This window comes from Somniosus microcephalus, unplaced genomic scaffold (genome assembly GCF_052327205.1).
Source record: "Somniosus microcephalus isolate GS21.2 unplaced genomic scaffold, FLI_Smic_1.0 unresolved_chr3, whole genome shotgun sequence".
Classification (NCBI taxonomy): domain Eukaryota; kingdom Metazoa; phylum Chordata; class Chondrichthyes; order Squaliformes; family Somniosidae; genus Somniosus; species Somniosus microcephalus.
Window position 1 is genome coordinate 57355078 of NW_028225181.1, and position 24129 is coordinate 57379206.

At 47.6% G+C, this 24129-nt stretch overlaps 2 protein-coding genes and 1 pseudogene across 2 annotated transcripts in view; 1 reads left to right on the forward strand and 2 right to left on the reverse strand.

Annotated features, from left to right (window-relative positions):
* LOC147091564 (uncharacterized) overlaps positions 1-17788 on the reverse strand; it is a 29102-nt gene extending 11314 nt beyond the window's left edge. Inside the window, exons 1-2 of the mRNA XM_085976810.1 lie at positions 17391-17788; positions 2938-3101 (exon numbers count right to left, since the gene is read on the reverse strand). The gene's annotated coding sequence lies outside the window, so the exon portion shown is untranslated. The remainder of the gene's footprint in view (positions 1-2937; positions 3102-17390) is intronic.
* Positions 17789-19490: 1702 nt separating this feature from the next.
* Positions 19491-20044, reverse strand: LOC147091565 (histone H2B 8-like; annotated as a pseudogene).
* Positions 20045-20145: 101 nt separating this feature from the next.
* LOC147091566 (uncharacterized) overlaps positions 20146-24129 on the forward strand; it is a 38428-nt gene continuing 34444 nt past the window's right edge. The window contains exons 1-2 of the mRNA XM_085976607.1: positions 20146-20218; positions 21235-21326. Coding sequence (XP_085832733.1) covers positions 20146-20218; positions 21235-21326 — 165 coding nt within the window. The remainder of the gene's footprint in view (positions 20219-21234; positions 21327-24129) is intronic.

Here is a 24129-nt window from a genome sequence, read left to right on the forward strand (position 1 = left end):
CGGGAGGGCGAGTGCGGGAGGGTCCGGGGGGCGAGTGCGGGAGGGTCCGGGGGGCGAGTGCGGGAGGGTCCGGGGGGCGAGTGCGGGAGGGTCCGGGGGGGCGAGTGCGGGAGGGTCCGGGGGGGCGAGTGCGGGAGGGTCCGGGGGGGCGAGTGCGGGAGGGTCCGGGGGGGCGAGTGCGGGAGGGTCCGGGGGGGCGAGTGCGGGAGGGTCCGGGGGGGCGAGTGCGGGAGGGTCCGGGGGGGCGAGTGCGGGAGGGTCCGGGGGGGCGAGTGCGGGAGGGTCCGGGGGGCGAGTGCGGGAGGGTCCGGGGGGCGAGTGCGGGAGGGTCCGGGGGGCGAGTGCGGGAGGGTCCGGGGGGGCGAGTGCGGGAGGGCGAGTGCGGGAGGGTCCGGGGGGGCGAGTGCGGGAGGGTCCGGGGGGGCGAGTGCGGGAGGGTCCGGGGGGGCGAGTGCGGGAGGGTCCGGGGGGGCGAGTGCGGGAGGGTCCGGGGGGGCGAGTGCGGGAGGGTCCGGGGGGGCGAGTGCGGGAGGGTCCGGGGGGGCGAGTGCGGGAGGGTCCGGGGGGCGAGTGCGGGAGGGTCCGGGGGGCGAGTGCGGGAGGGTCCGGGGGGCGAGTGCGGGAGGGTCCGGGGGGCGAGTGCGGGAGGGTCCGGGGGGGCGAGTGCGGGAGGGTCCGGGGGGGGCGAGTGCGGGAGGGTCCGGGGGGGCGAGTGCGGGAGGGTCCGGGGGGGCGAGTGCGGGAGGGTCCGGGGGGGCGAGTGCGGGAGGGTCCGGGGGGCGAGTGCGGGAGGGTCCGGGGGGCGAGTGCGGGAGGGTCCGGGGGGCGAGTGCGGGAGGGTCCGGGGGGCGAGTGCGGGAGGGTCCGGGGGGGCGAGTGCGGGAGGGTCCGGGGGGGGCGAGTGCGGGAGGGTCCGGGGGGGCGAGTGCGGGAGGGTCCGGGGGGGCGAGTGCGGGAGGGTCCGGGGGGGCGAGTGCGGGAGGGTCCGGGGGGGCGAGTGCGGGAGGGTCCGGGGGGCGAGTGCGGGAGGGTCCGGGGGGCGAGTGCGGGAGGGTCCGGGGGGCGAGTGCGGGAGGGTCCGGGGGGCGAGTGCGGGAGGGTCCGGGGGGGCGAGTGCGGGGGGGCGAGTGCGGGAGGGTCCGGGGGGGCGAGTGCGGGAGGGTCCGGGGGGGCGAGTGCGGGAGGGTCCGGGGGGGCGAGTGCGGGAGGGTCCGGGGGGGCGAGTGCGGGAGGGTCCGGGGGGGCGAGTGCGGGAGGGTCCGGGGGGCGAGTGCGGGAGGGTCCGGGGGGCGAGTGCGGGAGGGTCCGGGGGGCGAGTGCGGGAGGGTCCGGGGGGCGAGTGCGGGAGGGTCCATCTCCAGGACCAGTGTGTATCTGAGTCAATGGGACTCTCTCTCACCTTTCTCCCCAGTCCATCTCCAGGACCAGTGTGTATCTGGGTGAATGGGACTCTCTCTGACCTTTCTCCTGTCGGGGGGCATCTTTTAACTGGTTTAAGGTAATTCACCTGGTCTGCAGCCTTTGCCTGCACTCTGACTAATTCCAATCTTTTACCTGGTTTACAGTAATTCACCTGGTCAGGCAGCCTGCTGCTACACTGTAAACCAATTTCCAATAAACCAATTTTCAAACAGCAGTTTTGAATCGCTACCCCACCTTCCAGTTCTGACTGAAGGACTTATAATTAATGATATTAAAACAGACAAATGGTCTGGATGAGAGAAAAATCAAGTTTTATTAACTAAATAAACTACAATCAAATTGTAAACTATACCACACGAACACAGTAATAACAGTAAAATTGCTTAAATGGGGGAATGCAGACGGTAAAAACGAGGGATTAGATGGCTCCAATGTTAATTAAACAATCTTAGCAATATCCCCTTAATTACCATCCCCTAACTCCTTACTAGGTTGCTTTGCTGAGGAGTCAGAAACTCTGCTCACATGTGGTCCAGCGAAGTGCGAGAGCGGGGCTCACCTGTGGTCCCAGGAAGTAAACAGAGAGCGATAGCTTCTCAGGAGCTATCATATATACCTGGTGAGAACCCCCCTCCCCCCGCTGCTTGCTTGTCTGGAACATTCGCGCCCAAAAAGTTCCAACACACAAGAGAAAAGCTGTGATTGGCTAACTCAAAGTGGTTGGACTGGGTTAGTGTGTCTGCACTGTGGGGCGAAATGTTCCCGCCCACATCCGGAGCTCACCTGGGCTAAAACAAAAGGGAATACAACTGCTCTGTTGTCCAGAATGACGGGTGATTTAAACCCATTCAGTTCTTAAACTGTAGCAGGTCAAAATCCGTTCCAGGGTTCAGTCTCTCATAGTCTGTGAGAGAGCTCTGAATGGCTGTGTAAACAGAAGCAGTTTCAAATCGATTGTCCTGCTGTGGGTCTCAAGTGGGTAATTGCTTATATCAATAAGCAACTTCAAGTGCTGAGAGGGAAACTCCCTGGTTTGACTGACAGGTCTGACTCAGCCACTGCTAGATCCTCCCACTTTATACACAGACATCACAGGCTGGTTTTTTAAGCCCCAGTATCTTGGCCAATGCTTTCTGTGGCCATTTTAAAACCTTTTGCGATTGCCCAAACTCCAGGGAACGATTTTATTAAGATGTACTGTCTCAAGGTGTGTGAATATTTCCACGAATTCCTCGATTCCATTGTTGTCCATGTTCTTTCCATCTCAGCAGTCTTTTGCGGTTCTAGGCACATTTTTAAAACATTGTAGACAAGTCACATCACCCAATTCCTCGTCCACGATGTGGACCAATATTTTTCAATCTTCAGGGAAAATAGGGGATTTTGAGAAACCCCTACACTCCCCAGTCCATCGCCAGGACCAGTGTGTATCTGAGTCAATGAGACTCTCTCGGACCTTCCTCCCCAGTCCATCTCCAGGACCAGTGTGTATCTGAATCAATGGGACTCTCTTACCTTGCTCCCCAGTCGATCTCTGGAAGCTCCTTGAATCGGAAGGGTTATCTCCGGTTGGTGCGCACAATCCTGTGCTGGTTCACCTGCTGTTGTTCCTCAGTCAAAATCCCTGTTTACTTCAAGCTGAGCACCTTCCTCAATCACAGCATCATTCATCGGGAGATCTAATTATGGCAAAGCAGAAAATAAGAACAATATTGAGAGCGTGAAATAATGTAATGTAGACTTTTAATCTGCTTACTAATAATTCAATTTCAAGGCCGAGTATTGGTTTGATTTTGCCCCTTTCCTCAGATCCCCAGTTCAGGGGCTGTGTGCTTAGTTTGGAGATTTTCCTCATTGTAAATTTCCAGCTGCCTGAGACTCCCCCATTTCCACTGCTCTGGGCGGAAATGCGCCATTTTCTGTCAAAACTGCTCGTGAATCCACCACGCCCTCCACCCCCAGACCAGCCCCTGTATCGAGAGTCGGTTCAGCTCATTCCCCGGGACCTGATGAACCTACCACGCCCGGACCAGCCACTGTACTGTGACTGGTTCAGCTCATTCCCCGGGACCTGATGAATCCACCACACCTTCTACCGCCGGACCAGCCCCTGTATTGTGAGCCAGTTCAGCTCATTCCCCGGGACCTGATGAACCCACCGCGCCCTCCACCCCCGGACCAGCCCCTGTATTGTGAGCCAGTTCAGCTCATTCCCCGGGACCTGATGCTGACAGGAAGCTCCCCTCCATTACAAACCGGTTCTGTTGCACTTTAACATCCCTCCCTGTGATATAAATCATTAGAACGGAGACTTCCACTTTCTCACTCCTGTAGACGGAAATGCGCCATTTTCTCTGCCGAGTTACTAACCAGCACTGTGACCCTCCCTCCCTCGCTGTGATCTAAACTTGGGGCTGAGCAGCCACTGTCGGGCCGGGTGCTGAATGGAGCGGAGTTCCCTCAGTCACAGAGCGCCAGCCTAGCTCCAAGTTGAAGTTTAAGCCTCATTGTTCAGGACTCCCCCACCAGAGGAAATAGTTTCTCTCGATCCTGTCAATTCCTTTAATCATCTTAAACACCTCAATTAGATCACCCCTTGATCTTCTATATTCAAGGGAATAGAAGGCTGGTCTTTGCAACCTGTCCTGATAATTGAACCATTTTAGCTCAGGTATCATCCGATGAATCCCCTCTGCATCCCTTCCAAGGCCAACATCTCTCTTCTGAGGGGCGGTGCCCAGAACTGAACAACATGTGGAACAATATTCACTACTCAAAAATATGAGACAGAGTTTATCAAATTTAAAAAAGAAAGTTCCTAAACCATAGCAAGAGGAAGTCTTACCAATTATATGTATCCACATACCCTACTGCTCAGAACCAACAGGTTCCTACTCCTGGACTGCCGAGTACATAGACAGGAGTTTACACTGAATGTTTCACAGACTTTTAGATATAACTTGGAGCCAAGGCCTCTGGCACTGAGATCGGACAGATTGTTACCCTGACAACAGAGGAAATCACTCACCGACAATAACTGAAAACAGAAATAACATAAACCAACGTCACATGTTCAGAGTTTAGTGAAGAACATTAACCCTGAACATTCAGCCAGTGTTTCTAACCATGAAGCTGCGATTCCAATAACGGATTTTTAACACCACCAGACCTGACACTGCGGGTTTACTGAATCCACCGTCAGTTCAATCTGTACAGAACATTAAGCAGTGCCACATCTACAGAAATACATCAATACAATAGTCGCATTGTTGGAGATTCACCGTGACCGCTGAAAAGCAGATTGTCTTAAACCAGCTAAATCTGTTAGTTCTCGAATTGTATGTATCCAGACACCTGGATCATGGGACCAACAAGAAACTTTTTTCCTGACAACACAAAATAATTTTACTAATAATCATTAAAATATAAGATTTACGTATCATTTTATACTTAAACGCTAATCATTTAATTCAACTGCCATCGTGAAATTCAGAAATAGATTTACTGATAGAAAATAACTCAGCAAATCCAGCGTCCAGTTCAGAATTGTAATTCACAACTGAGTGCCGTTTGTCACGGAGTGCAGCTTGGAACAGAAACATAGAAGATAGGAGCAGGAGTAGGCCATTCGGTCCCTTCAGCCTGGTGAATCTTCGCTGCACTCCCTCCATGGCAAGAACATCCTTCCTCAGATAAGGCGACCAAAACTGCACACAATACTCAAGGTGTGGTCTCACCAAGGCCCTGTACAACTGCAGCAAGACATCCTTGTTCCTGTACTCAAACCCTCTCACTACGAAGGCCAACATACCATTTGCCTTCTGAACCGCCTGCTGCACCTGCATGCTTACCTTCAGCGACTGGTGCACAAGGACACCCAGGTCTCGTTGCACTTCCCCTTCTCCCAATCTATTGCCATTCAGATAATAATCTGCCTTTTCGTTTTTGACATCAAAGTGGATAACCTCTCATTTATCCACATTATATTGCATCTGCCATGCTTCTGCCCAAATCATACTGGAGTTCTCGGCATCCTCCTCACAGCGCACACGCCCACCCAGCTTTGTGTCGTCTGCAAACTTGGAGATATTACACCTGGTTCCCTCGTCCAGATCATTAATATATATTGTGAATACCTGGGGTCCAAGGACCGATCTCTGCGGTACCCCACTAGTCACTGCCTGCCACTCAGAAAAAGAGCTGTTTATTCCAACTCTTCGCTTTCTGTCGGCCAACCAGTTCTCTCGCCAAGTCAATACCTTGCCCCCAATCCCATGTGCCTTAACTTTACACAGAGTGTAAACCTGCGTGTTTAATGAGACAGGGAGTTAGGTGAGGAGTGGAGGGAGGTGCTCCTTTCTTCATCTATCTTTGTCAGCCTTCAGGAGAGCAGAAGTTAAAAAGCTGCACGAGAGGGGACAGAGAACCAGTGGGAGTTCGGCTCTGTGAAACCCCCCAACCGCATTCGGAGGAAAATAGGTGACATCACAGGGAAAAGGGTAAGTGATTGGTCGGTGAGTATTTTGCTCACTTCTCTTATCTTTTAAAGCCCAGGAAGTTTATTAGTAATTGTAAGGTTTCATTAGTATTAGTAAAGTTTACTAGCAGTAATAAATCTTATTGGGTGTAGTAGGGTTATAAAATAAATAAATTAAGACTCAATAAAGATAGCAGGGCAGGTGAGGTGTTGCGACTGCAGTAGGAGGGAGCTCCTGGACGCCAGTCTGATCCAGGACGAACACGTCTGTGATAAGTGTCTGCGGCTCGAGGAGCTTCGGCTCAGTGTTGATGAGCTGGAGGCCGAGATGCGGACACTGCGACACATCAGGGAGGGGGAAAGTTACCTGGACACGTTACTCCAGGAGGCAGTCACACCCCTTAGGTTAGGGTCTTTGGATTTGGTCAGTGGTCAGGGACAGGAGGATGTGACTGCGAGTGAAATCGAAACATAGAAGATAGGAGCAGGAGTAGGCCATTCGGCCCCTCGAGCCTGTTCCGCCATTTAACGAGATCAAGGCTGATCATCCAAATTCAGTACCCTGTCCCTGCTTTCTCCCCCTATCCCTGCGTCCTTTTAGCCGTAAGAAATATATCCAACTCCTTCTTGAATATATTTAATGAATTGGCCTCCACCGCCTTATTTGGTAGAGAATTCCACAGGTTCACCTCTCTCTGGGTGAAGAAATTCCTCCTCATTTCTGTCCTAAATGGCTTACCCCTTATCCTTAGACTGCAACCCCTGGTTCTGGACTCCCCGACCATCGGGAACATCCTTCCTGCATCTAGTCTGTCTAGTCCTGTTAGAATTTTAAAAGTTTCAATGAGATCACCTCTCATTCTTCTAAACTCCAGCGAGTATAAGCCCAATCGACCCAATCTCTCATACGTCACTCCTGCCATCCCAGGTATCACCCTGGTGAATCTTCGCCGTACTCCTTCCATGGCAAGAACATCCTTCCTCAGATAAGGCGACCAAAACTGCACACAATACTTAAGGTGTGGTCTCACCAAGGCCCTGTACAACTGCAGCAAACATCCTTGTTCATGTACTCGAACCCTCTTGCTACGAAGGCCAACATACCATTTGCCTTCTTAACTGCCTGCTGTACCTGCATGCTTACCTTCAGCGACTGGTGCACAAGGACACCCAGGTCTCGTTGCACTTCCCCTTCTCCCAATCTATTGCTGTTCAGATAATAATCTGCCTTCCTGTTTTTGCCACCAAAGTGGATAACCTAGCATTTATCCACATTATACTGCATCTGCCATTCTTCTGCCTAATCACCCAACCTGTCCAAATCATACTGGGCTTTCTCGGCATCCTCCTCACAGCACACACGCCCACCCAGCTTTGTGTCGTCTACAAACTTGGAGATATTACATCTTGTCCCCTCGTCTAGATCATTTATATATATTGTGAATAGCTGGGGTCCGAGGACCGATCCCTGGGGTACCCCACTAGTCACTGCCTGCCACTCGGACAAAGACCCATTTATTCCAACTCTTTGCTTCCTGTCTGCCAACCAGTTCTCTATCCAAGTCAGTACCTTGCCCCCAATCCCAGGTGCCTTAACTTTACATGCTAATCTCTTATACGGGACCTTATCGAAAGCCTTCCGAAAGTCCAAATACACCACAGCTACTGGTTCTCCCTTATCTATTTTACCAGTTACATCCTCAAAAAATTCCAGTAGATTAGTCAAGCACGATTTACCTTTTGTAAATCCATGTTGACTTTGTCCAATCCTATCACTGTTTTCCAAGTGCTATTACATCTTTTATAATGGACTCTAGCATTTTCCCCCCACTACCGATGTCAGGCTTACCGGTCTATAATTCCCAGTTTTCTCTCTACCACCTTTTTTGAATAGTGGGGTAACATTAGCTACCCTCCAATCCATGGGAACTGTTCGAGTCTATTGAATTTTGGAAGATAGACTATTTCTAGGGCCACTTCCTTAAGTACCCTAGGATGTAGATTATCAGGCCCTGGGGATTTATTGGACTTCAATCCCGTCAATTTCCCTAACACCATTTCCCTACAAATACGGATTTCTTTCAGTTCCTCCCTCTCATTAGACCCTATGTTCCCCGACATCTCTGGGAGGTTATTTGTGTCCTCCTTTGTGAAGACAGAACCAAAGTACAGGAAACTTCGCGATATCCGGCACCGACGGGACCGAGCTGCTGCCGATCTATCCAAACTTCCGGATAGACCAGCGCTAATGTTGTAGGATACGGAGGTTTTCATCTCCGTATCTGACAACAAACACTGTTGCTTAGCAACAGCTTGTAAACACTCAGCCCGTAACTTGGAAGCGTCTCTGAAGCTGTAGCTAAGCTACAGAGATGCTTTCCAGAGCCTGCCTGTTAAAAGAATGCTAGGAGAAGAAATAAAACCTAACCAAAATGGCTGCTGATTTCTGCTGTTAGATCGAGGTTTACGGACATACAACCTCCGGATAAACCAAAGTTTCCTGTATGTATTTAATTGGTTGGCCATTTCTTTGTTCCCCATTATAAATTCCCCTGATTCTGACTGCAAGGGACCTACGCTCGACTTCACCAAACTTTTTCTCTTCAAATATCTATAGAAGCTTTTGCAGTCAGTTTTTATGTTCCCTGAAAGCTTACTCTCATACTCTATTTTCCCCCCTCTTAATTAATCCCTTTGTCCTCCTTTGCTGAATCCTAAACTGCTCCCAATCCTCAGGTTTACTGCTTTTGCTGGCCAATTTATATGTCCTCTCCTTGGATCTTATGCTATCCCTAATTTCCCTTGTTAGCCACGGTTGAGTCAACTTTTTTGTTTTATTTTTATGCCAAACAGGGATGAAAAAATTCTGTAGTTCATCCATGCGGTCTTTGAATGTTTGCCATTGCCTATCCACCATCAACCCTGAGTGACATTCCCCAATCAATCCTACCCAACTCGCGCCTCATACCATCGTAGTTTCCTTTATTTAAATTCAGGACCCTAGTCTCCGAGTCAACTACTTCACTCTCCATCTTAATGAAGAAATCTATCATATTATGATCGCTCCGACCCAAGGGGCCTCACAACAAGATTGCTAATTAATCCTCTCATTACATAATACCCAGTCTAAGATGGCCTAATCCCTAGTTGGTTCCTCGACATATTGGTCCAGGAAACCATCCCGTATATACTCCAGGAATTCCTCCTCCACAGTATTGTTACTAATTTAGTTAGCCCAATCTATATGTAAAGTCACCCATGATAACTGCTGTGCCCTTATTGCACGCATCTCTAATTTAGCGTTTAATGCCATCTCCAACTTCCGCATTACTGTTTGGGGTTCTTTATACCACTCCCACTAACGTTTTCTGCCCCTTGGCATTTCTCAATTCTACCCATACAGATGCCACAACATCAGAGCTAATATCCTTCCTTACAATTGTGTTAATCCCTCTAACCAGCAATGCTACCCCACCTCCTTTTCACCTTTCTTTCCTGAATATTGAATACCCCTGGATGTTGAGTTCCCAGCCTTGGTCACCCTGGAGCCATGTTTCCATAATCCCAATCATATCATATCGGTTTACCTCTATTTGCACAGCTAATTCATCCACTTTATTACGAATGCTCCTTGCATTAAGACACAAAGCCTTCAGGCTTGTTTTTTAATGCTCTTAGACCTTTTAGAATTACTATTTACTGTGGCCATATTTGATTTAAACCCTTGATTTCTCTGACTGCCACCTTTGTTTTTCTCCTTCCTGTCTTTTGCTTCTATCCTTGTTTCCCTTTCCTCTGTCTCCCTGCTCAGGTTCCCAACCCCCTGCCATTTTAGTTTAAACCCTCCCCCAGAGCACTGGCAAACACTCCCGAGGACATCGGTCCCGGTCCTGCCCAGGTGCAAACTGTCAGTTTTGTACTGGTCCCACCTCCCCAGAAACAGTTCCAATGTCCCAGGAATTTGAATCCCTCCCCCTTGCACCATTCCTCTAGCCACATATTCATCTGAAATATCATTCTATTGCTACTCTGACTAGCACGTGGCACTGGTAGCAATCCTGAGATTACTACCTTTGAGGTCCTATTTTTAAATTTACCTCCTAACTCCCTATATTCAGCTTTTAGGACCTCATCCCGTTTTTTACCTATATCGTTGGTACCTATATGTACCACGACAACTGGCTGTTCACCCTCCCCTTCCAAAATGTTCTGCAGCCGCTCTGGAGACATCCTTGACCCTTGCACCAGGAGGCAACATACCATCCTGGAGTCACGTTTGTGGCCGCAGAAACGCCTATCTGTTCCCCTTACAATAGAATCCCCTATTACTATAGCTCTCCCACTCTTTTTTCCTCCCATCCTGTGCAGCAGAACCACCCACAGTGCCAGGAAGTTGGCTGCTGCTGCCTTCCCCTGATAAGCCATCCTCCCCAACAATATCCAAAGCGGTATATCTGAGAGAGGGGGATGGTCACAGGGGACTCCTGCACTACCTGCCTGCACCTACTACTCTGCCTGGTGGTCACCCATTCTCTTCCTGCCTGTGCAGCCTTTACCTGCGGTGTGACCAACTCTCTAAACATGCTATCCACGATTTCCTCAGCATCGCGAATGCTCCGGTATGTATCCACTCGCAGCTCCAGCGCCGCAATGCGGTTTGTCAGTAGCTGCAGCTGGATACACTTCCCGCACACATGGTCGTCAGGGACACAGGAACTGTCCCTGATTTCCCATAGTGCAGGAAGAGCATACCACGGCACAGGAGCTCTCCTACCATGCCTTACCCTTTAATTCATTCAAATTAAATTAAAAAAGTGAGGCAGGTATGGGGACCCAGGAGGTGGGGGAGCCTCAGCCTTTGCAATTGTCCAACAGGTTTGAGGTTCTTGCGGCCTGTATGGATGAAAGCAGTGGCTGCAGGGTGGATGAGCAAACTGACCGTGGCACCGAGGTACAGTAAGCGATTCAAGCGGGGGGAGTTAATAGGAATATATAGTGGTAATAAGGGATAGCATAGTAAGGGCGATAGATACAGTTCTCTGCGGCCAAGAGCGAGAGTCCAGATGGCTGTGTTGCCTGCCCGGTGCCAGGGTTCAGGATATCTGCTCTGGGCTAGAGAGGAACTTGCAGTGGGAGGGGGAGGAGCCAATGGTCATGGTCCATGTAGGTACCAACAACACAGTTAGAACTAGGAAAGCGGTTCTGCTGAGAGACTGAGCAGCTAGGGGCTAAATTAAAAAGCAGAGCCTCAAGGGTAATAATGTCTGCATTATTACCTGAGCCACGAGCAAATTGGCATAGGGTAAATCAAATTAGAGAGATGAATGCGTGGCTCAAAGACTGGTGTGGGAGAAATGGGTTTCGATTCCTGGGGCACTGGCACCACACTGGGGAAAGTGGGATCTGTATCGTTGGGACGGTCTTCACTTGAACCGTGCTGGGACCAGTGTTCTGGCGAGTCATATAACTAGGGCGGTAGAGAGGGTTTTAAACTAAATAGTGGGGGCAAGGAATCAAATTTGGGAAGATGTGGTAAATCAAAGAGTAGAGACAAGGCAATAGAGAAAGGTATTAATATGGGAAATGATAAACAGACCGTGACAGGAAGGGATAGAGAGGACAAATCTAAGAGTAAATCAACAGTTAAGGCTAGAGGTTACAAAAATAAAAAGGACAAAACTAAAGGCTCTGCATCTGAATGCACGTAGCATTCAAAACAAAACAAAGGAACTGATGGCGCAAATAGGAATAAATAAGTATGATCCGATAGCCATTACAGAAACATGGCTGCAGGATGACATAGATTGGGACCTGAATGTTGAAGAGTATGTGACATTTAGGAAGGACAGAAAGCTAGGAAAAGGTGGAGGGGTGGCTCTGTTAATTAATGATGGTATTAGCACAATAGAGAGGGATGACCTAAGTTCAGGAAACCAGGATGTAGAAGTGGTTTGGGTAGAGATGAGAAATGATAAAGGCAAGAAGTCACTTGTGGGAGTGGTGTACAGGCCCCCTAACAGTAACCACACGGTAGGATGGAGTATAAAGGAAGAAATAATGGGAGCTTGTCAGAAAGGTATGGCAATAATCATGGGGGATTTAATCTACATAGAGACCGGAAAAATCAGATGGGCAAAGGTAGCCTAAATGAGGAGTTCATAGAATGTTTTCAGGATAGTTTCTTACAACAGCACGTTCTGGAGCCAACCAGAGAGCAGACTATACTAGACCTGGTATTGTGCAACGAGATAGGATTAAAGACCTCAGTGAAGGAGCCCCTAGGTAGCAGCAATCATAATATGATTGAACTTTACCTTCAGTTTGAGGGAGAGAAGAGTGGGTCCAAGACTAGTATTTTAAAATTAAATGAGGGCAATTACAAGGACATGAAAGCAGAGCTAGTTAAAGTGAACTGGCAAATTAGGTTAAGGGATAGGTCAATAGAGATGCAGTGGCAGACATTTAAGGGGATATTTCAGAATACACAGAATATACACATTCCAACGAGAAAGAAAAATTCCAAGGGGAGGACCCACCATCCATGGTTAACTAAAAAAAATTAGCAATAGCATCCAACTTAAAGAAAAAGCATATAATTGCGCAAAGATGGCTGGCAGGTCAGAAGATAGGACAGAATATAAAAAACAGCAAAGAGTGACTAAAAGATTAATGAGAAAAATTAGAGTACGAGAGAAAACTAGCTAGAAATATAAAAACAGATAGCAAGTGCTTCTATTGATATTTAATAAAGAAAAGATTTAACAAAAAGTGTCTCAGGGAATTAAAAATGGAAAATAAGAAGATGGCAGTTGAATTGTACAGGCATTTTGTATCGGTCTTCACCATAGAGGATACAAGTAACATCCCAGAAATAGCTGTAAATCAGGAAATGGAAGGGAGGGAGGAACCAGTGTGTATCTGAGTCAATGGGACTCACTCTGAACTTTCTCCCCAGTCCATCTCCAGGAACAGTGTGTATCTGAGTCAATGGGACTCTCGCTGACCTTTTCCCCCCAGTCGATCTCTGGAAGCTCTTCGAATCGGAAGAGTTCTCTCCAGTTGGTGCTCTCACAATCCTATGTTGGTTCACCTGCTGTCGTTCCTCAGTCTACAATCCCTGTTTACTCTCAGCTGTGGACCTCTCAATCACTCAGTCTTTCACCAGGAGATCTAATTATGGCAGGACTGAAAATAACAACATGAATAGTGTGAAGTAATGTAATGTAGACTTTTCTTCAGCTTAATAAAAATAAAAGTTTGGGTCCGAGTGCTTCTGTCTGATGTTGTCCCTTTTCTCAAATCCCCGCCACGCCCGCTTGGGCTTCCAGCAAATCACCAAAGTTCTGGATAGAAATGTACAAATTCCCTGTGCTTTAGGCAAACCGAAGCTGGGGCCATCTTTCCCAGGTAACACACTGGCTGATCTCACTGGTCCCATCCTCCCTGGGTTACACACTGTCTGATCTCACTGGGCCCATCCTCCCCGGGTTACACTGTCTGATCTCACTGGGCCCATCCTCCCCGGGTTACACACTGTCTGATCACACTGGGCCCATCCTCCCCGGGTTACACACTGTCTGATCACACTGGGCCCATCCTCCCCGGGTTACACACTGTCTGATCACACTGGGCCCATCCTCCCCGGGTTACACACTGTCTGATCACACTGGGCCCATCCTCCCTGGGTTACACACTGTCTGATCACACTGGGCCCATCCTCCCTGGGTTACACACTGTCTGATCTCACTAGGCCCATCCTCCCCGGGTTACACACTGTCTGATCACACTGGGCCCATCCTCCCCGGGTTACACAATCATAGAAATTTACTGCACAGAAGGCCGCCATTCGGCCCATCTTGTCTGAGCCGGCTGACAAAGATCTATCCACTCTAATCCCACTTTCCAGCACTTGGTCCGTAGCCTGGTAGCTTACAGCACTTCAAGTGCATATCCAAGCAGTTTTTAAACGTGATGAGCTTCTCTGCCTCTACCACCCTTTCAGGCAGTGAGTTCCAGACCTCCACCACCCTCGGTGTAAAAAAAAACTTACCTCAAAACCCCTCTAACCCTTTGACCATCTGCTTTAAATCTATGCCCCCCTGATTATTGACCCTTCTGCTAAGGGAAATAGATCTTTCCTATCCACTCTATCTAGGCCCCTAATAATTTGATACACCTCAATCGAGTCTCCCCTTGGCCTTCTCTGTTCCAAAGAAAACAACCCCAGCCTATCCAATCTTTCCACATAGCAAAAATTCCCCAGCCCAGGCAAAATCCCCGTAAATCTCCTCTGCAATGCAATCACATCCTTCCTGTAATGTGTTGACCAGAACTGCACGCAGTATTCTAGCTGCGGCCTAGCTATACAGTTCACGCATTACCTCCCAGCTCTTATATTCTATGCCTCGGCTAGTAAAGACCTTGCTCCTGTGTCCATCCACTAGAGGGTGCAGAGCAGATGTAATTTTTTTCACCCAGAGGGTGGTGGGAGTCTGGAACTCACTGTCTGAAAGGATGGTCGAGGCAGAGACCCTCAGCACATTTAAAAAGTACTTGGGTGTACACTTGAAGAGCCGTAACCTACAGGGCTGTGGAGCAAGAGTCTGCAGGACGGGTTCATGGAATCCATTCGGGACAGTTTCCTGGAACAAAATGTCATGGAACCAACAATGTTAGAACTTGTATTGTGTAATAAGACAGGGTTAATTGGCAATCTCATAGTAAACGATCTACTGGGGCAGAGTGATCATAATATGTTAGAACTTCACATTAATTTTGAGAGTGACTTGCCTAAGTCCGAAACTAGTGTCTTAAACTTAAATAAAGCCAATTACATTAGGTATGAGGGGCGAGTTGGCTGAGGTAGATTGGAAAAATAGATTAAAAAGGTATGGCAGTAGATAAGCAGTGGCTAGCATTTAAAGAAATATTTCATAATTCTCAACTAAAATACATTCCATTGAGAAACAAAAACTCCACGGGAAGTGATCCAACCATGGCTAACTAAAGGTGGTAAGGATAGCATTAGATTGACAGAAGCTTATAATGTTGCAAAGAATAATAGTAAGCCTGAGGATTGAGAGTTTCAGAAACCAGCAAAGATTGACCAAAAATTGATAAAAAAGGGAAAAAATGCAATGACAGAAAACAAGCAAGAAATCTAAAAGCAGATTGTAAGAGTTTCTACAAGTATGTAGGAAGGAAGAGAGTAGCAAAAGTAAACATTGGTCCCTTAGAGGCTGAGACAGGAGAAATTATTATGGTGAATAAGGAAATGGCAGAAACGTTAAACAAATATTTTGTATCTGTCTTCACAGTAGAAGACACAAAAAGCAGACCAAAAATGGTGGGGAACCAAGGGTCTAATGAGGGTGAGGAACTTAACGTAATTCATATAAGTAGAGAAAAAGTACTAGAGAATCTAATAGGACTGAAAACCGACAAATCCCCTGGACCCGACGGCCTACATCCTAGGGTTGTAAAAAAGAGGTGGCTGAAGAGATAGTGGATACATTTGGAAGTTCAAAACCAAATTCCCTAGATTCTGGAAGGGTCCCAGTGGATTGGAAGGTCGCAAATGTAACACCGATATTCAAGAAAGGAGGGAAGAGAGAAAACAGGGCACTACAGGCCAGTTAGCCCGACATCAGTCATTCGGAAAACACTAGAATCCAGTGTTAAGGAAGTGGTATCAGGGCACGTAGAAAAATCATAACATGATTAGGCAGAGTCAACATGGTTTTATGAAAGGGAAATCATGTTTGACAAATTTATTAGAGTTTTTGAGGATGTTACTAGCAGGGTAGATAAAGTGGAACCAGTGGATGTAGTATATTTGGATTTCCAAAAGGCATTCGATAAGGTGTCACATAAAAGGTTATTGCACAAGATTCGGGCTCATGGGGTTGGGGTAATATAGTAGCATGGATCAAGGATTGGTTACCAGACAGAAAACAGAGAGTAGGGATAAACGGACCTTTTTCAGGTTGGCAGGCTGTAACTAGTGGGGTGCCGCAAGGATCAGTGTTGGGGCCTCAACTATTTACAATCTACATTAATGACCTAGATGAAGGGACCGAGTGTAATGTATCCAAGTTTGCCGACGATACAAATCTAGGTGGGACGGTAAACTGAGGAGAACACAAAGACTCTGCAAAGGGATATAGACAGACTAAGGTGAGTGGGCAGTAAGGTGGCAGATGGCGTGTAATGTGGGGAAATGTGAGGTTATTCACTTTGGTAGGAAGAATAGAAAAACAGAATATTTTTTAAATAGTGAGAAACTTTCAAATGTTGGTGTTCGGAAAGATTTGGGTGTCCTCGTGCAAGAAACACAGAAAGCTAGCGTGCAGGTACAGCAAGCAATAAGGAAGGCAAATGGCATGTTGGCATTTATTGCAAGGGGGTTGGAGTATAAGAGTAAGGAAGTCTTGCTACAATTGTACAGGGCCTTGGTGAGACCACACCTGGAGTACTGTGCACAGTTTTGGTCTCCTTATCTAAGGAAGGATATACTTGCCTTGGAGGCGGTGCAACGAAGGTTCACTAGATTGCTTCCTGGGATGAGGGGGCTGTCCTATGATGCGAGATTGTGTAGAATAGGCCTATACTCTCTGGAGTTTAGAAGAATGAGAGGTGATCTCATTGAAACATACAAGATTCTGAAGGGGATTGACAGGGTAGATGCCGAGAGGTTGCTCCCCCTGGCTGAAGTGTCTAGAACTAGGGGGCATAGTCTCACAACGTGGACCACTTTCCATACCTCGGGAGCCTACTGTCAACAAGGACAGACGTCGATGACGAAGTCCAACACCGCCTTTAGTGTGCCAGTGCAGCCTTCGGTCGCCTGAGGAAGAGAGCGTTTGAAGACCAAGACCTCAAACCCGGCACTAAGCTCATGGTCTACAGAGTAGTGATACCCGCCCTGCTGTATGTCTCAGAGACATGGACCATGTACAGCAGGCACCTCAAAGCACTGGAGATATACCACCAATGCTGCCTCCGCAAGATCCTGCAAATCCATTGGCAGGATAGGCGCACCAACGTTGGTGTTCTCGCTCAGGCCAACATCCCCAGCATCAAAGCTTTGACCACGCTCGATCAGCTCCGATGGACGGGTCAAATTGTCCGCATACCCGATACGAGACTCCCAAAACAAGCGCTCTACTCGGAGCTCCGGCACGGCAAGAGAGCCCCAGTTGGGCAGAGGAAACACTTCAAGGACACCCTCAAAGCCTCCTTGAAAAAGTGCAACATCCCCACCGACACCTGGGAATCCCTGGCCCAAAACCGCACAAACTGGAGGAGAATAATCCGGGAAGGTGCCGAACACCAAGTCTCTTCGCCGGGAGCAATCGGAAGACAAGCCCAGGCAACTCGCGTCAACCCAAGCGCCCGCCCACACGCCCCTTCGCCCCAAGGTTCCCAGAGATTGCCTGAGAGAGAGGCCGGCGCTGCTGTAAATGTCGGAAATTCTCTGATCCACACTCACCGCACCATCCGTTTCTCCTCAGTCCTGCCGCCATTTTATCTCCTTCCTCAAACCGGAGCCTCATCCGGGGACTGCGAGCAGCACCGAGCATGCGCACTGCGGCCACACAGCCCGCGCTTAAAGTCCCTCACGGAGTCCGTCTCTTCTATTGGCTGCGACTCGTAGATTGACAGCTGCGCTCACCAATCGCAGCCCGCAACGCCTCGAGGCCCCGCCCACTGAGTGAAAAGGCCGCCGCCAGCTCCGGGGTCACGTGGCTACTGATCGGCCGTTCAACCGCCTCAGCGCGCGGGTGACGTCATAGCCCCGCCCACCGGCGAGCCCTTGTTGCCCAAGGTGCCGGCCGACTGCTGTCCCTTCTCCCCGGGCGGGCGGGCGGGCGGCGGCGGCTGTCCTTCCCCCGGTGGGTGGATTTCTCTCTAACTCTGTTCTCCAACTGCTCCTACCCGCTCCGGGCTGCGGCTTTTATAGCAGCCGCCGGCCCAGCCCAGCCGCGCCTTCTGATTGGCTGAAAACTCGGCAAATCTCTGCCTCTGATTGGCGCGTTTTTCAATCCGCTCCAACCTCGGACACCAACGAAAAAGGCGGCTTATAGAATAAGAGCTCGTCTGTGAATCAGACTCGTTATTGTTAAACTGATGGCCCTCTGTGGGACTGAATATTAACCAGTTATTAAAATCATTGCATCTGTGGGATTGAATAATGATCATTATTGTTAAAATAATTGCATCTGTGGATTTGAATAATAATCATTATTGTTAAAATCTTTGCATCTGTGGATTTGAATAATAATCATTATTGTTTAAATTATTGCATCTGTGGGATTGAATAATGATCATTATTGTTTAAATTATTGCATCTGTGGATTTGAAAAATAATCATTGTTTAAATTATTGCATCTGTGGATTTGAAAAATAATCATTATTGTTTAAATTATTGCACCTGTGGATTTGAATAATAATCATTATTGTTAAAATCATTGCATCTGTGGATTGAATAATAATCATTATTGTTAAAATTATTGCATCTGTGGGATTGAATAATAATCATTATTGTTTAAATTATTGCATCTGTGGGATTGAATAATGATCATTATTGTTTAAATTATTGCATCTGTGGGGATTTGAAAAATAATCATTATTGTTTAAATTATTGCATCTGTGGGATTGAATAATAATCATTATTGCTTAAATTATTGCATCTGTGGATTGAATAATAATCATTATTGTTAAAATTATTGCATCTGTGGATTGAATAATAATCATTATTGTTAAAATTATTGCATCTGTGGGATTGAATAATAATCATTATTGCTTAAGTTATTGCATCTGTGGATTGGATAATAATCATTATTGTTAAAATTATTGCATCTGTGGATTGAATAATAATCATTATTGTTAAAATTATTGCATCTGTGGATTGAATAATAATCATTATTGTTTAAATTATTGCATCTGTGGGATTGAATAATAATCATTATTGTTAAAATTATTGCATCTGTGGGATTGAATAATAATTGTTAAAATTATGGTATCTGGGACTGAATAATAACTAAAACTATGGCATTTGTGAGACTAAGTAATAATCATTACTGCTAAAGATTGTCATCTGTGGGACTGAATAATCATTTTAATTAAAATTATAGCATCTGTGGGACTGAATAATCATTAAATTGGCATCTGTGAGACTGAATAATTCACTATTAAATTGTGAATTATGGCAAATTGATCCTTTAAAATTACTGGTTCCTGAATTGACAGATTTAATTTCATTTTAGCTTTTCAGCGATCCGCTTATAAATGAGTGCTTTGTACAAAACAGGGCAGTGACAATGCATCATTTTGTTATTATATTTGTTAAATTTCAATCTATTTTAAATTAACGATATACTGTATTACAAAAACACACCAGCAAAATCTGAACATTCGACAAGAAAATGAAAGTGAGGGTTAAATAAAGAAAGGATGATAAAACTTTTTTTTTTAAAGAGTTTCATTCTTTATGCTGTCCATATTTCAAATGTCATTAGTCAAATGAAAATAAATAGTCCCTTCTGGATCTCGTGAGTGGCTCTGAAAAGAGCCTTTGGGTTGAGTTTTTAAGGTAGGAGGAACGAGAGGATTTATTTGCAGCTGGTGTATTTGGTGACTGCTTTGGTCCCCTCCGAGACGGCGTGCTTGGCCAGTTCCCCGGGCAGCAGGAGGCGGACGACGGTCTGGATCTCCCGGGAGGAGATGGTCTGGCGTGAGGCCTCGCAGGCGATGCGCTCGAAGATGTCGGTGACGAACGAGTTCATGACACTCATGGCCTTGGAGGAGATGCCGGTGTCGGGTCGGGGTGGGCCTGCTTCAGCACCTTGTAGATGGAGATGCTGTAACTCTGCTTCCTGGTCTTCCTGCGCTTCTCATCGCCTTTGGCCCGCTTCTTGGTGGCCGCTTTCTTCGGCCCCTTTTTCGGGGCGATGCCCCTGGACGCCGCTTCAGGCCTGGTGAATGGACGCGAGGGTTTGTGATGGAGAAAGTCTCCCGGACGCGCTATTTAATAGCTAGGCGTATGCAAATGAGGAATCAGAAAGTGAAGGATTCCCATTGGTGAACCAGCGCATAAGTATCTATGGAAAATGACATCACTCTTCACCAGCCAATCACAATCATTGCCTTCACCCATCCCTCATTAGCATAGGGCTGTGGGGGCAGCCTATTTATTCTGAGTGTGGAGCGGGTTTGCATTATTTGTGTTGAAATCGAGTTTGAGAATGGTTGAAGAAAAGAAAACAGTGGCCAAGAAGGGCGCTAAGAAAACCATCACTAAACCGGCAGCGAAGGGCGGCAAGAAGCGCAGAAGGTCACGGAAGGAGAGCTACTCCATCTACATTAACAAAGTGATGAAGCAGGTTCACCCCAACACCGGCATCTCCTCCAAGGCCATGAGCATCATGAACTCGTTTGTGAACGATATTTTCGAGCGCATCGCGGGTGAGGCTTCCCGCCTGGCCCATTACAACAAGCGGCACACCATCAGCTCCCGGGAGATCCAGACCGCCGTGCGCCTGCTGCTGCCCGGGGAGCATATACACCAGCTCCAAGTAAAACTCCACGCTGTCCTGAAAGAACAAACCCAAAACACAACGGCTCTTTGAAGAGCCACCCACAATCTCTCTGAAAGAGCTGCACAATCACATCTCCCTTTAGACTCAATTTACTGTAATTATTTCCTGAACAAGTGTGTTTGAGAACTTTTGAAGTTCCAGCTGTAGATTTAGGTTTGAATTCTCAGATAAGCAGGTTCACTGACCCGATCGACCTTAGTGCCGCAGTTGAATTTCCTGCCCAGTAAACTACAAACACGGTCCGTGGTCGCTATTTCCCTTTGCACTCAGACTCTGCGTCTATTTCCAGCGCCTGCCAAATAATTAAAAGCTTGTTTCCGGGATGAAACTCGGATATGAGACGGGCCGAATGGCCGCCAATGTGCTGTAATGAATCTGTAATAGATTTGAAGTGCAGAGTGCCTCTTTTAAAGAATTTTAATCATATTGTCCGCCTGTTGCTTTTCTGGGAAGCGAGTGGTCAGGGTCTGGAATGAACTGACTGAGAGGGAGGTGGAGGCGGACTCAATCGTAGTGTTCAACAGAGAATTGGATAAGTACCTGTAGGGGAAAAATGCAGGGCTACGGAGAAAGGGCAGGTGTGTGGGATTAGCTGAAGTGTTCTTACAGAGAGCCGACGGGCTCGATGGGCCGAATTGCCTCCTACTATGCTGTAACGATTCTGCAATCGATTTGAAGGGCAGCATGCCCCATTTGTTGAATTTTAATTATATACAGCGTTTATTGTTTTTATAGAAATCCTTGATTATCAGGATTTCTCTGAATGTGTATTTAGCTTTTGTGAAGATTTTACAGAGGATTGTAACGTCAATGTGGAGAGGTTGCTGGTAGCTCAGAGCCCTTTCTCTCTCACTCTGAATCTGTCTTCTTCATTCCCGCTCTCTCTGCTCCCTCTTTTTCAACTCCCTCACTTCCGCCTCACGTACAGTCTGCCTTTCTCAGCCAGGTCCGCTCAGACTGCATAAATAATGTTGTAAGGCGAAGGAATCTCATTCAGCGCCAATTTCAGTGAAGAATCATCATGACTGGACGAGGTAAAGGAGGCAAAGGACTGGGCAAAGGTGGAGCCAAGTGACACCGTAAAGTGCTCCGTGACAACATCCAGGGGCATCACCAAACCAGCCATCCGCCACCTGGCTCGCCGTGGCGGTGTCAAGCGGATCTCGGGTCTGATCTACGAGGAGACCCGCAGGGTGCTGAAGATTTTCCTGGAGAATGTGATCAGGGATGCCAAGCGCAAGACGGTCACTGCCATGGATGCGGTGTATGCTCTGAAACGGCAGGGCCGCACTCTCTATGGATTCGGCAGCTGAACAACTCGACTCTTTCAACCAAACACAACACAAAGGCTGTTTTAAGAGCCAACCAACACCTCACTGAGAGAGCCATGACCTGGGAGCGGGGATTGTTGTGTCTGTGTGTTGAAAGAGACACTGAAGACAGGAGTTGGTTTCATAGGTGTTTACTAAACAAAGTCTGGTGGGGAACTAACTGATACAACACAATATACAGGCTTATATAGCCTGAGTGGCCATTACCGGCATTACAGTACACATGGGGCTCTTAAAGGCGCATACACTACAATTCCTCCCCTTTTAGCCAACCAGTACATAATATTTTAAGTAATTATTAATTACATGTTAAAAGAAAAATAATCTACACATTGCTGCAGTTAATTAATTATAAGTCAGTCTCTCTGGAGGCTTCCTGACTCGGTCCGGATAATGCCTCGGTGGTGTAGTAGTTTCTGGTGGTGTAGTAGGTTCTTTTGGCAAGGCTGATTCGGCTTGAATGCCAGTGTCGGGTTCATCGGGTTCCAGTATCCCTGGATCGGAGGTAGATATGGGTATCTCTACTTCATCGTTAGGCATATAGAGTTGTGGTGTAGGTTGTCCCTTTCGGATGACTCTATGATTTGGTCAGCATGGTGCCTTATTATGCTTTCTCCGATGTCCACGGTATACATCAGCAGTCCTAGTCATGTGCAGATAGTTCCAGGCTGCCATTTCTCGGTACGGTAGTCCCGGGCCAAAACTTGTTACCTATCTGGAAGGTTCTAGTTGGCCTTTCATTCATGCCTTGAAATTGCCGGTTCTCCATGTCCCTTCTGATGTTGGGCTTGATCAAATCCAGCCGGCATCTTAGGCTTCTATTGAAGAACATCATGGCGGGAGTTTCGTTTGTAACCATGTGTTGCATTCCTGTATGCGAACAAGAAGTTATCCACCTTGTGCTGAAGTTTTATGTCTTCATTACCCATGGCCTTTATGGCCTTCTTGAAGGTCTGGACAAACCTCTCAGCCAATCCATTGGTGGTGGGATGGTATGGAGCGGACGTGTAGTGCTTAACCCCATTGTTTTTTAAGAACTTCCTGAATTCTTCGGGCACAAATTGCGGTCCATTATCAGAACAGATCTGTTCCGGCAGCCCATTCCTGGCAAATATGGTCCTTAATACTGTGATGGTTTTTTCCGTGGTGGTGGAGGGCATCTTTATTACCTCTGGCCACTTGGAGTGCGCATCAATCGCGATTAAGAACATTGAGTCCATAAATGGACCAGCAAAGTCGATGTGTACCCTTCGCCAGGGAGATGAGGGCCACTCCCATGGATGTAGAGGGGCTTGGGGTGGAGCGTTTTGGACCTTCTGGCATCCTAGGCAGCTCTTGGTCATTTCTTCGATGTCTCCATCGATACCTGGCCACCATACAAATGCCCAGGCTAGGTTCTTCATTTTCACTCCACCCAGATGCCCCTCGTGAAGCTCCTTTAGAGCTTTATCCTGGAGTTTGGTTGGAATCACCACTCTGGATCCACACATCAAGGTTCCTCGGCACACTGACAGCTGTTCTTTTCTTTGCGAGCATGCTGGCAACAGTGGTTTGCCATGTGCTGGCCATCCCTTCACTGTTAAATCGTAGACTCGTGAGAGAGTCGGGTCATTTCTAGTTTCCCTTTCAATGGCAGAATTTGTTACTGGTAGACATTCGACTATGGTAGAGTGAAAAATCTCCACTGGGTCTACGGTAGGTGCTTCTTCTACCATTGGCAACGGTAGGCGCGATAACCCATCAGCATTCCCATGCTGTTTTGATCCTTTGTATTCTATGTTGTATTGGTGTGCCCCTAGAAAAAGGGACCACCTCTGTAGCCTTTGAGCTGTCATAATGGGAGCACCCTTTTTAGGGTTGAATATGGAGATGAGGGGTTGATGGTAAGCCAACAAGGTAAACTTTTGTCCGTGTAGGTAATGGTTGAATTTCTTCACTCCCCATACCAGGCTGAGTGCTTCCCTGTCGATTTCGGCATAGTTATGCTCAGCTGAGTTCAATGAGCGTGACGCTAAAGCTATCAGCCGTTCCGAGCCATCAGGGAATTTATGTAATAATACTGCTCCTATGCCGTAAGGGGATGCACGCACGCCAGTCTGATTGGCAGTGATGGGTTGTAATGAGCCAAAACTTCTTTGGATGTGATTAAGTCTTTGCATTTATGGAAGGCACGTTTACAGTCTTCGCTCCATTTCCAAATTACTCCTGTTTGTAGCAGTTCATTAAGAGGGTGTAGAAGAGTTGATAAGTTCGGTAAAAATTTATGATAGTAATTTATTAATCCCAGGAACGACCTTAA